At 35.9% G+C, this 15882-nt stretch overlaps 1 protein-coding gene across 1 annotated transcript; it reads right to left on the bottom strand.

Annotated features, from left to right (window-relative positions):
- Positions 1–7901: 7901 nt before the first annotated feature.
- Positions 7902–10991, bottom strand: LOC149000129 (protein neprosin-like). Its single transcript, XM_089139125.1, has 7 exons — positions 10827–10991; positions 10658–10744; positions 10348–10545; positions 9347–9514; positions 9169–9222; positions 8913–9059; positions 7902–8267 (listed from the first exon to the last, which is right to left on the bottom strand). The coding sequence occupies exons 1-7, from the start codon at positions 10989–10991 to the stop codon at positions 7902–7904; spliced, it is 1185 nt and encodes a 394-aa protein (XP_088995251.1).
- Between the last annotated feature and the right edge of the window lie 4891 nt (positions 10992–15882).

Genomic DNA, 15882 nt, shown 5'->3' with positions numbered 1-15882 from the left:
CATTATGTGTTAAGCAGAGAATAAATGGAAGAATTTATAAGAAATAATTAAAATTTATCAAATATTGGCATCAAATTAGGGTAGGTACCAAATTTGGGCTCAAAATGACTAACAATACCCCCGAAATGGGGGTCGAAATCTGGCGAGTTTTTGGGATCTCGGCGAGATTTTGCTAGTTCGGCCGGTTAGCTAGGCAGCGAACCGGCGAACTGTAGCGATATTTCCCACCTTGCATACTACGAGGTGTAACATAACACAATCAATTTTTAATATATTATCCATGACAGAGTTGATTTCTATCTCATTGGAGTACCCTTAGCAATTACCTCCAGGTCCCCCAAAACAAGAAATAAGGTACTGGTGACCCATTGAATGGTTGTATCAGATAGCAGCTGGGTTTATTCCCCAAGTATGAGCATTCTCTGAATAGATCGGCATTCCTGACTATTCTAGATCTATCTATAATCTTAACATGAGACACATAACACGACTTTCCAAGACCTTCAGCAGGAAATGGCCACAATCCATTTCTGGATGTGGTGGATCACCATGCACTTCGCCTCCCCAAACTATCTTTGTTGCATGGCTATTCAATAAATTGAAGAGATTATGGGGCCAGTAACCAATCAGCTTATCAGTTGATCCCAATATATGATAGCCACCAATCTCCAGTTCTCATGTCCTAAAGCCAACATAGATATAGTCATCATGCATCAAAGAACTATTGATGATTCAAACTTTGGGTTTTAAAAACAAATCAAGGGTTTTGATTTAATTTATTTGAAACATACCAAGAACTATTTCCTTCTGGGCTCCATTATATACAGATGGCTCAATCGAAACACCCAATGCTATCTCCTACTTACATGCACAAAACCTGGACATAACAAGGTGTAACAACCTGTTCGGTTATACATATCTGCCTGCAAAAAGAATCTTGTGAGTTCTAAATGGCAAAGAGCCGAGGAATTATGAATACGAAGCTTGAACAACATTTATTGTCCAGAATGTAAATAGTCTAGTCTGATAATCACCAAAAAGAGAAGGATAAACCTGAGAATTAGTTGCAGGTTAAATTGAGCATCAGAATATCTCTCATAAAAAAAAAATGTAATACTCAGGCAGAGAACCAAGTTTCAAAATGTAAACAGTACACAGCAACAACCAAAGCCTTATCCCAACTCCTTCAGTAGGTCATCAATATGGATCCTTCTTGTAAAAAGGTTAAAAGAGAAACGAAGAGTGAGAAATGGAAAGTAAAGCTGAAATTTAACATTAAGAAGAAAGTACAAAGAAAGAGAATAGCCCAAGACATCAAGAAAAGTTTGTTACATGGTGTTGGTTGGTTTTTCTCTAATAGGCTCTATGGAAGGTCATATATGGTACAAGACCCAAGCTATGCAGCTCATTTTCTGAGCACTTACCTAAGTAGCAGATACTAATTAGTTACAGAGAATATAATCCAGTAGTAGATTTTTTTGCTTCTTGTGCAGCAAAACTGGCAAGCTACATCACTGCAAATAATGCAAAGGAAGGGAGGACGTTTCTTCTGTATCAAGGGTAAGACACAAGGTGGAGTGGAGGCGTAAGAGGGGGGGGGGGGGGTGTGCTTACGTTTTGAATGTTTCCCTTTGCATGTACTGTATTTTTTTTGCTTTTTTCATTTACTACAAATGACCATTTAGGGATGAAAGAAGATAATTTCTTTATCTAAATAAGAAAATTAAAACAACAATACCAGATACTAGTTCTTATTTAGCTTAAGATAAAAGACTTACTGTTCATCCAGGATCTACTGTGTTGACCGGATTACTTCCCGGCCGGACCTGCAATAACCCAAATCTGAGAAAGGCTAAATTTCTTTGTATTGTCATGTATGTTTGGATTCCACACGTTCATGTTTACTTGAGTCCTATAAAATTCAGCTTCATTAGATTGAGCAAATGCATGCTGAAAGTGATCAGAATTTTAACTTTAAGCATAACTATTATTGAATAAATAATGCAAAAACTGTATCGACAAAGATGATCAGCTGTTATTGATTTGTAAAGAGATCATAGATTTAATTAGTAGAGAGAAATGAAAAATGAATACTTACATATTGCACATCGTTACTGATCATCTTTTTCCTGAATGATGAGAATGAAGTAGCTCTCATTATTTCTTCTATTTTAGTCCTTCGAATAGGAACCGTTCCAAGTGGACAACCTCCTGATTTGAGTGCTATATTTATGGCTTTAGATGAAGAAGCCCTATCATTTTTTTTTGGTAAGAAAATTTCATTGAAACAGGCAAGGACTAATGACATCCTGATTACAAAGATCAAGGAGCTACGTAGTGGAATTAGGCCATATCATCATGCTTGCCACAGATGATGCCTTCCTAGCTAGAGCATCGGCAACACATGCAGTTTGCCACCCTAGAAATGGGCTCTAAAATGAAAGAGTTAGGCCTGCTAATTTTTTTTTTTAATATCCTCGACAATGTTGGGTATATTGGCCGGAACACAGAAGGAGGGATTAAGGAGACAGTTTGTCAATTCCTCACAATCGGACTCGAGAATAACTTGACAGTGCCCAGGGCCCAACTTTCATCTACTAGAACCGAAGAGCAACTCAATTTGTCCGAACAAGCCCACAGTGGGAGACCCCTGTTATCGCACAAAATAACACCCACTCCCCACTTGTTAGTTTTTTCCCACTAGGAAAAGTCGACGTTCATCTTCAACCAACCAGTAGGAGGCAACGACCACTTTTTTCGGCGAATAGCTACATGGGACCCAACCTCATCTTTTGCACAAAGAAGACCATAATTCCGCATGGGCATGGTGAGCTTTATGGATGACTTCTTCAGGGCTCCTTTGAAGGCTTTTAAAGACCAACTCATTTCTTGAAATCCAAATGTTCCAACATAAAAAGACAACAAGGCTAAAAGTTGAGTCTTCTTCCAGTTTCGAGTTAACTTCACTGTTTCCAAAACTCCAAAAGATGTAGTAACTTCAGGTGGATTTCCTTTTGGATAGTAAGAGAGGGTTATTGCCGAACCATATAACCTCAGCATAAGGGCAAGAGAGAAGGATATGGTCCATTGGTTCACACGGATAGCCACATCTTCTGCACATGGGATCAATGGGAATTTGTCTCCTTATAAGATTTTCTCCAGTATCATGACCCTGGGCCAAGGCGTTCCATAGAAAAGTCTTCAGTTTGAATTGGGAGGCACTTGCAGTTCCAAACCTTTTTCCAAATCTTAGGCTTTATAAGCTCCCATTCTTGGACTCTTGAGGACAAGGCTGCTCTTGATGACCTATCATCTCTCTCATTCAATAACAGGTGATATGCCGATTTAACCGAGAAGCACCGATACTATCATTTAGGTGTTGGGTTCATCTAGTTTGCAGAGAAAAAGTAATTTCCTTAAAAGCATTGAAAATCGCGGTTTACTTTTCACCAAAAAAAGGAATAAGACTCCTTGGTTTAACAAACTCTGGTTAATTATATAAAGTGAGCACACTGGATATATATATATATATATATATATATATATATATATATATATATATATATATATATATATATATATATATATATATATATATATATATATATATATATATATATATATATATATATATATATATATATATATATATATATATATATATATATATATATATATATATATATATATATATATATATATATATATATATATATATATATATATATATATCCATATAGATATGAACGCAAATGTGGTATCATGGAAAGTGGGTCTTTCACAAAGAACTTCACCTTGGTGCTCTTAATTGCTGGCGTCCTCACCATTGCTAAAGCATTCCCAAGGGAATGTGTCACACCCCACCCAGCGATCCGGTCATACCCGAATGCCGTGGGGGTGATACACCGCAAGATCTAGGTTCGGTGACAAATCCATACAAAACATGATATAGCATAATTAAATGGACAAGAATAAATCAAGTTCAAGTAATAAATTATCAAAATAGAAATAATGGTTACAGTCATCCATTACTTCAAAATAAAAGGTATAACATCGAGTTTTGAAAAGAAAAGAGAGTAGTTTTATTCAGCGGAAAATAAATAAACTTGTTCTCTAATGGAATCCCACCCAAAAGAATAGTCTTGATCTGGCATGAAGCTCCATGTGCGTCAATTTCTTCTTCGGTCACTCCTTCAAGAAGATATACTAGCAACGAATCCTCCATTTGGAAAGTCCTCATAACCTGCAGTATAATCTAATAGAAAAGACATATAAAGGATGAGTTCAACGAACTCGGTGAGGTCAACTCAACATCATATCACACATTCATTTTCAAGATTCCACACCACACATATAACATAAATATCAATAATGTAATTAATGACAATGATATGATACGTGAATGATTATGCTCCTAACTCTATCATGAAGTCTCTATGGTAGACACGCATTAAGTCATACACCGGTCTTCTTTGGGCGGTCTCATCACTCTTCCCTCACGGCTCGTGCACGTCTGTTGGGTTCTCCGCGGTTGTTGTGTAAAGTCTGTCAAGCCATGGTTGGGGATTAGGTCACCACTCTCTCACATCACCATTGGTATAAGATCTCGCGCGTGTCAAGGATAATCTTAGGCCCAATGCAAAGTCATATGGTCTCGTACTACATATGGTCCGGATATTTCCCCTCACGCCTAGTGCTCTCGTTGGTTCAATACCTTCCCACCTATGAATGGAATCCTCAATGGAGGCATCCGTTGGACCCCATTCATTAACCCAGTGGTCATCCACATATAATGGACAGGATGATCTCCATGTCCTCTCACGGGTCATTTCACCGGTCTTGAGCGTCCATGAGCCCTTATCTATTATATGCAACCCTACCTCTCTATGATGATAGTGGGCCTGCTTGACATACAGGACCCAGCCACTAACATCACGGGTTAACCGGCTTCAATACCCCTGCCGAAAGGGTAGTAATACTCATGAGGTCATCTAACCAAACACTTCTAGACATGCCCTAAATATGTAAATTAGTAATCGGGAAAGAGCCAAGGGCACCATAGGAATGCGTCCCATACCGCCTCCTTTGGTATCCTATGGGAGAAATGCCAAAAGGGCATTCCCCATTCCCAACCACAATAAAAACAGTCATATAATGTCACTAGGGCAATGGGTGAACCCACAACCCTAGTAGAAAATACAAGGTAGAAGAAATAATAATATTTCTCCTCTCATACAATCACATTCCATTTCATAACAACAATAATAGATTTCAAAGCAAGGAGCAACATCAGAAGTAATAATAAACATAAATCATAGCAATTCATATTTAACAAAAGACATAAAATAACCACAAGATAATACTAAAGCAATACAAGATATCAATAATGAAAAGTAACTGACATCATTACACATGTAATATAAAGTTAAGTATATTCCTCACCTTTTACTTTGTTCTTCCTCCAATGATCAGTAATTCCTTCTCACAAATTAGTGATTAGAGATATATTAACCTATTTATGCAAAAGAAATAATTATCACAAATTAGAGCCAATTTGGGTTTCAAATGATATCTTAAAATCTTCCCACGAAAACCCAAATCTGAAAACTAGGTTAAAAAGGGGTAGTTCTCAACCTCACTAGTGAATGGTCACTAATTTACCACCAACTCGAAGTTTATAATGAAACAAAACTTTGGGAAAATCTAATTGGAAACAAAAGGATCTTACGGGTACCTTCAATTTTATTAAATTTGACCAAAATCAAAATGCCCCAAATTTGACTCTCATAAATCACCCGTGGGTGACCTAGAGAATCAAAATTCTAAAATCTTTTGCAAGGAGATAAACCAATACTCCCAAACTCAAGGGAAACATTAATATAAGAAAATATAAGCATCTAGGGTACCTAACATTATTCCCTTTCACAGATCCCTCAATAGAAGAGAAAAGATATCACTCCCACAAACTACGAAGGGACATTAATACAATAAAGGAAAGCAACCAAGATACCTAACGACCTTCCCTTTCAAAATTCCTCAAAAAGAAAGGAGAGAAAATACTCACAAAATTGTGAGTAAGAGAAGGATTAAAGAAAACTAACCTTTCGTAATGATTTTACAAAGATTCGGATCACAGACACCTTCGGAAGAATGGAAATCGCTCCTCTCTTTCGTTTCTCCTTTTCTCCAAAGTCTCCGCCTCTTTCTAGCCTCCAAAAATGCGTTTACGGATGAGATAAAACATAAATAGGGTTTAAAAATCCGAATTTCCAATTTTGCCCCTAAATGAAAATAGGGTGGGGGTTGGTTCACCTAAACGGCTCAAACTTCTGGCTCATGGTTGGACCCCCAAACGAACTCCGATTTTGATGATCTTTGGCTCGTTGGAAAGGTCTTTAGATGATCTTCGATTTGGTACATTATTTATGTCAATCGGATTCTCCATCACTGATCTACAGATATTCCAAAATTACCCTTTTTACACTATCGAGACTAATCTTCTCTCTTCACTTAAACTTTAGGAGAGTTTTTGAGTCATTATAAGGGTCATCTACCAACATTTGTTTAGTTTCCAATCCTTCGGGCTCGAATTGAATGGTCCACAATTGTCGCCGAATCAAGGCCCAGGTTCTCGGTCTTAAAACCACGGGTTAAAGGGGTAGAAATCTGGGGGATTTCACAGAATGAAGGATCACCATCCAAAGAAGTAATTTCCTCAAAGAGATAATATGTTTCTTTCCTCCTTGAACTGGTTGGAAAAGAAGAAGCACGAATTGATAAAGCAAAATGAGAAGATAAAAGAGTGAGGAGATACACAAACAAAATGTGTGAGAGTGAGAGGCCTTACTTTGAACTAAGTTTCTTAATATCCCTAAGTCATACCTTAGTGATCTATATATAGTTTTTAGTTCACTAGCATATTAATTTCAAAGTAGCCAAAAATAGGAGATAGGGATAAAAGATCCATCAATATTTACAATAATAAAGAAAACTGCCATATTTACTTCATCAATGCATTCATTAATGCATGCAAAAGTTTACCCAAAAAGAAAAAAAGAAAATAAAGAAAATAATGTATGCAAAGCAAAAGAGGAAAAAAAGAAAAAATTTGATGCAAGTGAGGGGGGGGGGGGATATAGGAGTTTAGAATTATTATCAAAGCTGCAAGTGGGTTGTTATAGAGTGAATGCAGTGCTGAGTAGGGTTGATTTTCAGGTGCAGAATCTACTTGGAATTCAAGCCCAGGTGAAAGTTAGTTTGGCTCCCAAAGAGGTGGTTTGGAGGTGACTGTCAGAGAGATGGTTTAAACTTAATATTGATGGATGTTCAGCCCTAGGAAACCCTAGCTAGGCAGGAGTGGGCAGTCTAATTCGTGATTTTTTATTTTCATGCCAGAGTTAGATCCTCTTTTTGCTGGTATTTAGGCGTGAAAACAAGCATTGAGGCTAAGTTTATTGGGCTTATGAAGGGCATTATCGTTTCTCATCAATTAGAGGTGGGAAATATTTGGATTGAGATGGATTCTTTGACGGTGATGATGACATTAAGGGAGAATAAAATACCTTGGTTGAATGGAGAACCTTGAATTGCTTTCGTGAAGTGAATCCTATTGCAGATTTTCTTGCAAAATTTGTAATTAAGAATCAAACTTCCTCCCCAATTGGGGAGTGGCCTGAACATATTCAAAAGGAGTTATAGTGGGATGCCCCGGAGTTTCCAGAGATTAGGTTTAATTAGTTAGATTATGGAATGTTTTCTATTTTATCTATGATAGAGGAACTAGTGAAGTTAGGTGTATTTGGGGCCATCATTGTTACAGGGATCAGTGAAATGGTTCCATTGAGTGTCTATATGTTCTCTAATTATTAATAAAGTCTGATCCTTTTATTCAAAGAAAAATGCTAAATACAATGACCACCAGGGCCCCCAAACCATATTTCAGTTCCTCCCGGTTGGCTTTGTCTTATAATTGATCTATAGCAATTTGGCAGATTATTCACACTGCGAGTTTTACTTGGATCAACATCTTTGAAAGACCCGCTTTGATCTAAAATGCGAACCTTGGAGATAAAACATGCTTTTCCAAAACCTTCTTCTGGGAAATGGGCGCTACCCATTTCAGGATATGGCCTTGGACCGTAAGTCTCTCCACCCCACTGTACATCATCAGCTTTTTCATGTAAGTGATTGAAGAGTTCCTTGGGAAAGTAACCAATCAACTCCATGTTTTCTCCCCATAACAGTAACCAATTACCAGACACTGCGTCCTATATTTTAGACAAAATATAGGCCATTCCAATGGAATTCATCATTAATGAGTTGCATTATATAACAAATGAAACAAATGTCAGATTTCTACATTTAAATGTAAAAGAGAAAAAAAGAAAGAAAGATAGAGTTTGAAAATCATGTTTATGGGTTACCAAAATGACATGGTCAGTTATTAATAATTAATAAAGAACTTTGTCGAAGACCATGGCCTATACCAGCATTTGCACTAGTCTATATTTCTCCTCTCAACATAAAATAACATTCTATGAGAGTGTTGGAGTGGGCTACATTCTCATACAAAAGACTTCTAACCTTCAAAGTGGTTAATCATGTAAAAATACTGAGTCTTATTTTGATTTGCATGATTCATATAGCTAATTCAAGATTTGATTTCTAACTATCATCTGTTGATTTAATTAAACCCTATTGAGCAATAGTGAAACGAGTTTTAAATTGTACATGGGTGAACCCAGTCTTGAAGGCTAGCTTTAGTACAAGTAGAGTCTGGGACGGAGCAATTTTACCCTAACAATGTATGTTGAGAAGCTGTTTCAATACCTTGACCTCAATGTATAACGTCTTGTGAAGATATAATAGGATGAATTTAAAATCAACAAAATCAATGGTAAACTTTTGCTTACTCTTATAATAGAGACGAGACTCCCAAACTGTTTTCCGCCGTATTCAGATACTAGATCGCCGAATGACACACCAGGATATATAGTTCGACTTACTTGTACATAACCTTCACACTGAAAATTGTAGCAGTAGTGTCGATATTGGTTTGCCTGATCATTGTTCACATACAAAGACACACATGGAGAGGGAAGAGATGATAAGTTAAGTATCCCTTAGAAACTAATAAAAACAATAAATGATAAGCAAGGGAAAGCTTACGGTCCAGAGTACAAACATTCTGGTTTCATGATCACCATTGAGATGTGGATAGACCTGAAAATTTGAAAAAACCAAATTGTTCCAATTTTGTTAGAGTTAGTTTAGTGGTTTAAGCTCAAAATTATATCATAATTTTCATAAATAATTTTGAAAAAAGAAAAAAAAGTTGAAGAATTACATGCCATCCAACTTCCACAAAGTTTTGTTCACCATAAGGTCCTGCTGTTATCCAAATTTGAGAAAGTGTGAATTGAACGTCTATTGTAACTCTTGGCTTCCATATATTCATGATTACAGAAGTTCCAAAATAGACTTCTCCATGGTCATCCATAGCCACTGCTGCATACTGGGAGAAAAAAGAAAAAAAAGGAAAAAAAAAAGAAAGAAAAAAAAAAGGATTGGTTCCCATGTCATCTGTTTGGAAATCATGATTCTTTGTTCTATTTAAACAAATAATTAGAAAATAAAATTTAAACAATGTTGGAAAAAAGATATTAAAAAAAAAAAAAATAAAAAAAAAATAAAAAAAAAAGAAATTGGGAAAATAAGTTAAAAAATATTAACAGTTGGAGAATTATTATATAAACCGACATTGGAAACTGAATTGATTTTTTTTAAAAGAAGTACCTTTTTAGAAAAATAATTAGAAAAATTAATTAAAAACAAAAAAAAAAAATGTTGAAATTGGAGCATTGGATTAAAAAATGAAATTGAAAATTAATTTGAAAACCACATTTTTTTGAAACCAAGATAGAAAATACATTTAAAATATTGAAATTGAAATTAAAAGACAAAGATTGAGAACATGAATGAAAAAGTAATTAGAAAAATAAACTTAAAATCCAATTTAGAAAAAATATTAATAAGTTTGCTTCTTCTATGTAATTTTTTTTCAAATCCTATCATAGTTTCCCTCTAAATAATCACTTCACAAGATTAATGTTGTCAAAAAATTATCAAGAAGAATCACATGACAAATTTGAATAAACTGTTTTGACATGATTCTCGAGAATATCATTCTTAGATCTAGCTAAGTTCTTAAGACATGTTCTCAGTGAAATTGCCAATTTCATCTCAGTTCCCAATTATGTATTCTAAAAACATGTTAAATTATTTGAAGCCAACTAAATTCTCAAAATAATACAAACTAAAAGATTATTACAAACAAAATAGACTTACATGGTGTGGAAAGTCATCATTTTTTTCCCCAAATTTTTTGTGAGACCCCACCGTTAATGTGCCATTTGTTTGAACCTTGCGAATGGGAACTGTTCCAGGTGGACAACCTCCATCCTTAAGCCCTATATTTGGAATCTCAATAGAAGAAGGAATCTCATTTCTCATCAACCCATTCAGAAGATAGGGGCTAGGTCTCATCTAGTTAAACAGATTTTGGGGAAGAAAATGTTAGAACTCTTGATAAACACAATTTTAAATGAAACAAGTTCTAAATTTTTGCCTCACTAATTCCAGAATTAGAAACACAAACCTGGATTGTATGATTTTTTAGTCGAGGATGAAGAAATGCAGGTTGTTTGTAGATATCAACACACTCAACAACATCTCCATTGGCAGTCTAAAAACCATAAACTTATGTAACCAACAAATATTGTAGCCAAGAAAATGAAATTAATTGATGAAAAACCTGTTAGTTTCACCTTGACGCTCTTAATTACTGGCTTCTGAACAGACTTCCTGGAGGTTTTCATCTGCAAATCTTGTTGATCAGTCTTTATGCTGCTTCCTCCTGCTAATCCATCGCAAATGTAATAGAAGATCGCCACCCACAGAGCTAATTTAATAAAACCAATGCTAGCACCCATGGTTCTTACCACCTTCAACTTTGATTCAAACAGAAAACTAAAATTAGAAACAAAAAAAAGAAGAAAAAAAAGAAAAGGCTTTTCATCTTTATCTCAGCTATCCCACTTGATTCCCCCCCCGTTCTTGTTTGTTGATTGGTATATATATCTTTCTATATCTTCTACTTCTTTTATTTTTCTTTACTTCAAAAGCATGATTGTATCATGGGAATCCTCAGGTATGAATATATATCAAAGAAATTTGTGTTAGGTGATCCAAACTGGAGACTGATCTTACCTTGAACTATGCTGCGGAGTGAAGCAATTGGTTCTATTGCATCTTTATGAAGTTTACTGCAAAAGAAAGTATACATAAGCTTCTTACTCTAACCAGTTCATGCCTTGGAGGTCCATTTATAGGTCTTATTAGTGTAATGGGCTTTCAATTCTGTCCCAATGATTCAAGACTTAAAAGGTAATGTGCTAAATGTAATTAAGAGGAAAATCTACATAGAATAATTTCTGGAAATAATTCAAATTTGGAAGACAATTTATAGCAAAATCTTCAAGATTAATGAACAATCTTACCAATTATATTCTAGTGATTTAAGCCTCCAAAGTCAACATGCCAAATGTGGGTAGGAAACAGTATATACATGAAATAAATAGAATCTTCAAGGTGAATAGGTAATCATTCCAATTATGTCTGAATAATTTAGGCCTCAAAAGGTAACATGTTAAATGTGGTTAGGGCCTGTTTGGTTACATGATGAGTTTGGAGATTTCAAATCTATAGAATTAAAATTTATAAAATTAGATGTTTGGTTGTGGAATGAAATCTGTGGATTTATCATAAAAAACTATTTGATCGACGTGATTTTTGTGAATATGCAAATGTATAGCTTTTTTGAAATCTCTGGATTTCACCCCTTACCAATAAATCTACAGATTCACGTTTTTAGTGTAAAAATGTGAATCTCTAGATCTCATGAATCTAGAGATTTTTACAACCAAACGGGTATAATTCTCAGATTCATGAATCCAGAGATTTCAAATCTCTGGATCATGTAACCAAACAGGCCCTTAAGTAATGATTCAAATTACCAATTCTGTCCCAATGATTCAGGACTTAAAAGGTAATGTGCTAAATGTAATTAGGAGGAGAATCTAAATAAAATATTTTATGGAAATAATTCAAATTAGGAAGACATTTTATAGCAAAATCTTCAAGATTAATGAACAATCTTACCAATTGTATCACACCCCACCCGCCGGTCTTGGTTATCCGCTTGACAACCTGTGGGTGCAATCCGTCACAGGATCCATGGTCTTATCATCAATAATAATAAATGCAAATACTAGATAATCATAAGCAAGAATAAGTTCAATAATTAAATAAAAGGATTACAGGAGTCCAAGTACTTCAATAAAGTCAATGAATGAATCAAAGGAAAGAAACAAGAATCAAATGTATAATCGAGTTCAAAGGAAGAAAAATGAATAAAACTAAATAATCTTCTTTTTTGTTTCTGTCTCCATATCTAAATGATATTTCTCATGAATAATAAGGAAGGGGGGGGGTCCTCCAGTCCTCTCAATGCAGTCCTCAAATATCCTGGCAATCTATCTTCTTCGTCCGTCAATGGGTGCTATAAGCGCACTCCAAGCATCCACAAGAGGCTTTATGCTCTGCAAGTTCATGTACCACTATCTGTGCCACATTAGCTTCATACGAGAAGACTCTTTCATACGAATCATCTCCCACTTCCGACATTGTGCCACCATCTGTACAACTCATATAATATATACAATGAAAGAATGAGTTTTGAATTACAAAAAAAAAAAAAAAAAAAGAAGGAAGGAATGAGTTTTGATGAACTCAGTAAGGAACAAACAATTCTCATATATATGTCAATACAATCCACGAATGCACATATGAAATGATATGGATGGTATGCAGAAATATGAATGCTACTAAGATCTAACTATCCAAATCTCTAACAGTTGACATGCTTTAAGATATAGCACCAGCCCTCCTCTAGGTAGGTCTAGTCACTTTGATCCCGTAAGGACTTGTTACCTTTGTTGGGATCCTGGGTAAAGGGGTAGGTCCACACCTGGCTCGCAAACATGGCTGGGGTTTAAGTCAACACTCTCTTACCACGACCATTGGCATGAATACTGGCACATGTCGGGGTTTCTGATCCAATGCAAGTCATAATGGTAACATACTATACGGAGTCCAGATACTTTCCCTATGGCACCAACCAACTCAGTTCAATATCCTTTGCAACCTAGGAGTGAGAACCCTCATGGATTGGCTACCACTGTTGGTGTCACACCCCATCCGCCGGTCTCGGTTACCAGCCCAACAACCCGTGGGAGTGATCCGTCACAGGATCCACGGTTTTAGTCTATCAACAATAATAAATACAAATAAAGACAATCAAGAGCAAAAACAGTTCAATAAATGAATTAAAGGAATTACAGGAGTCCAAATACTCCAATAAAAATAATAAATGAAAGAATAATGAATTAAAACGAATACGAGTTCAGCGGAAGCAATCAAAAGAGTTATATTATTTTCTTTCCAGTTTCCTTTTCTAAGGCTAAATAATATTTTTCATGAATCTCTAGAAAGGGCGTCCTCCAGTTCTTCTCCATTCGCTGAGCAAACTGTCTAACCACTTTCCGTCTCTGTCCATCAATAGGTGCGATAAGCACACTCCATGCACTTGCAAGAGCTTCCGCACAGGCTATCTCCATTTCCCACTGTTGGTGCCACATCCTCTTCATACGGGAATGTTCCTTCATAGGAAACCAGTCCATCTTCCGGCACAATTCCTCCATCTGTGCAGGCTAATAAAACATATACAATAAATGAGTGAGTTCTAGAGAACTCAGTAAGAACAATTACCATTCCCATCAATTATTCAACAAATCAGAAATGCATAAATGATATGAATGAGTGCAAAGTATGAATGATATTATGATTCTAACTATGCAAGTCTCTAACAGTTGACATGCTTTAAGATATACACCAGCCCTCCTCTGGGTAAGTCTAATCACTCTGATCCAGCAAGGACTGGTTACCTCTATAGGGATCCTGGGCAAAAATGGAAAGTCCACACCTGGCTCTCAAACCATGGCTGGTTCAGTCAACACTCTCTCACCACAACCATTGGTAATGAGTACTGGCGCATGTCGGGGTTTCTAATCCAATGCAAGGTCATACAGGTAACATGTCTACATGAACTCCAGATACATCCCCTATGGCACCAACCAACTCGATTCAGTATCCTTCACAACTTAGGAATGAGAATCCTCATGGACTAGCTACCGCTGTTGGACTTCATTCCATAACCCTATGGTCATCCACATATTGTTGGGGCGGAATGCTCTCATGACTCCTCACGACACTCAGTCCGTTCCTTGGATGTCCATGAGCCCAACCCTAACATATATGCTGCAGTTGGAAGGTGGAATGGTGTAGGCAAGGTTAGCAATACTATGAAAGCTCTTGGGATAAAGAAGAAGCCTGGATTCAGTGCCATTGAGATCGACTGCAGAATCCATGAGTTTGTGGCTGGTGATAAATCCCATCCACACATACACTCAATTTATGCAATGCTCAATAAGCTTCTTATTGAAATGAAACTATGTGGTTATGTACCTGAAACCAGAATTGGTGGATTATCTGAAGATGACTAAACACCAAATTAAAAATGCTGATATTATTGAACTTGGCTTCCTAAGCCATGAAGCTCTTCCTTTCTAGCCTAGCAGTCGGTATTGGCTGGAGATTCTTTTTTAATTTGAGTCTTGGGTATAGGAACTGTTCCAAGTGGGAAACCTCCGTCATTTAGGTCTATATTTGGAACATATGTAGATGCCTCAATCTTCTTGATCCCTTTCAAAAGACAAGCGCTAGGTCTCATCTAGTTAAACAAATATTGGAGGGAGGAAAAATATTTGAACTCTTAATGAATATACAATTCAGGATTAGTTCAGATTCTCTCCATCCAAACCTTTCGTTTACCCAACCATTCTAGACATACTGATTTCAATATTAATTCGCATCATAAGCGTTTGCCATTCTCTTCGTCTACAGGTTGTCCATCCAATAGATGAACAAATGAGAAGCTTGGACTAAGAGGATCTGATTTCATTCAGGATAGCAGTTTCCATTAATGAGGAACAAAATCTGACCTGGATCGTATGATTCTTCAGCAGAGGATGATCAAATGCAGGTTGTTTGTATATGTCGACACAGTCAAAAATATCTCCATTTGCTGTCTGAAAAAATCATAAAGAATTATGCAAGATATTAATATATATATCCATACAGATATGCACGAAAATGTGTTTCATGGAAAGTGGGTCTTTCACAAAGAAAGGCTTCACCTTGATAGCTCTTAATTGCTAGCGTCCTCACCTTTGCTAAAGCATTCCCTAGGGAATGAAGGATCACCATCCAAAGAAGTAATTCCCTCAAACACATAACATGTTTCTTTCCTCCTTCAACTGGGTTGGAAAAAGAAGTACTAATTGAAAAAGCAAAATGAGAAGATAAAAGATAGAGGAGATACACAGACAAAATGAGAGAGAGAGAGAGGTCTTTCACATTTAACACAGTCATGTTTATGTTGGTTTTAACTTTGATTTTATAATTTTATGCTCATTTAATAAATTTATCTAAAATTCTAAATAATTTTTACATGAACCTTTTCAATTTCTATTGGAAACACTCCACACCTTTCCTAAAATCAAAATCATACAAAGCCCCCTCCACACTTCACACCGTCAGTTTTCTTTAATTGTAAATATGATTTAATCTTTTTATCCACACTTTATAAATTCATATAAAATCTTAAATAATATTTTTAATATTTATTTTAAAATCCTAAAAGGT

Source organism: Hakea prostrata, chromosome 11, assembly GCF_041222555.1.
Source record: "Hakea prostrata isolate BN-2017 chromosome 11, UWA_Hpros_2, whole genome shotgun sequence".
Lineage (NCBI taxonomy): Eukaryota > Viridiplantae > Streptophyta > Magnoliopsida > Proteales > Proteaceae > Hakea > Hakea prostrata.
Note: the sequence above shows the minus strand (reverse complement) of the source record. Positions and strands in the feature narration are given on the sequence as shown.

Excerpts from the sequence above, each read along its gene's own strand:
- LOC149000129 (XM_089139125.1), bottom strand. The coding sequence starts at position 10,991 with ATGGGTGCTAGCATTGGTTTTATTAAATTAGCTCTGTGGGTGGCGATC. Across the intron at positions 9,223-9,346 it reads TTGTGGAAGTTGGATGGCAT|GTCTATCCACATCTCAATGG; the intron begins GTAATTCTTCAA and ends TCAAATTTTCAG. Across the intron at positions 9,060-9,168 it reads GAATGTTTGTACTCTGGACC|GCAAACCAATATCGACACTA; the intron begins GTAAGCTTTCCC and ends AACAATGATCAG.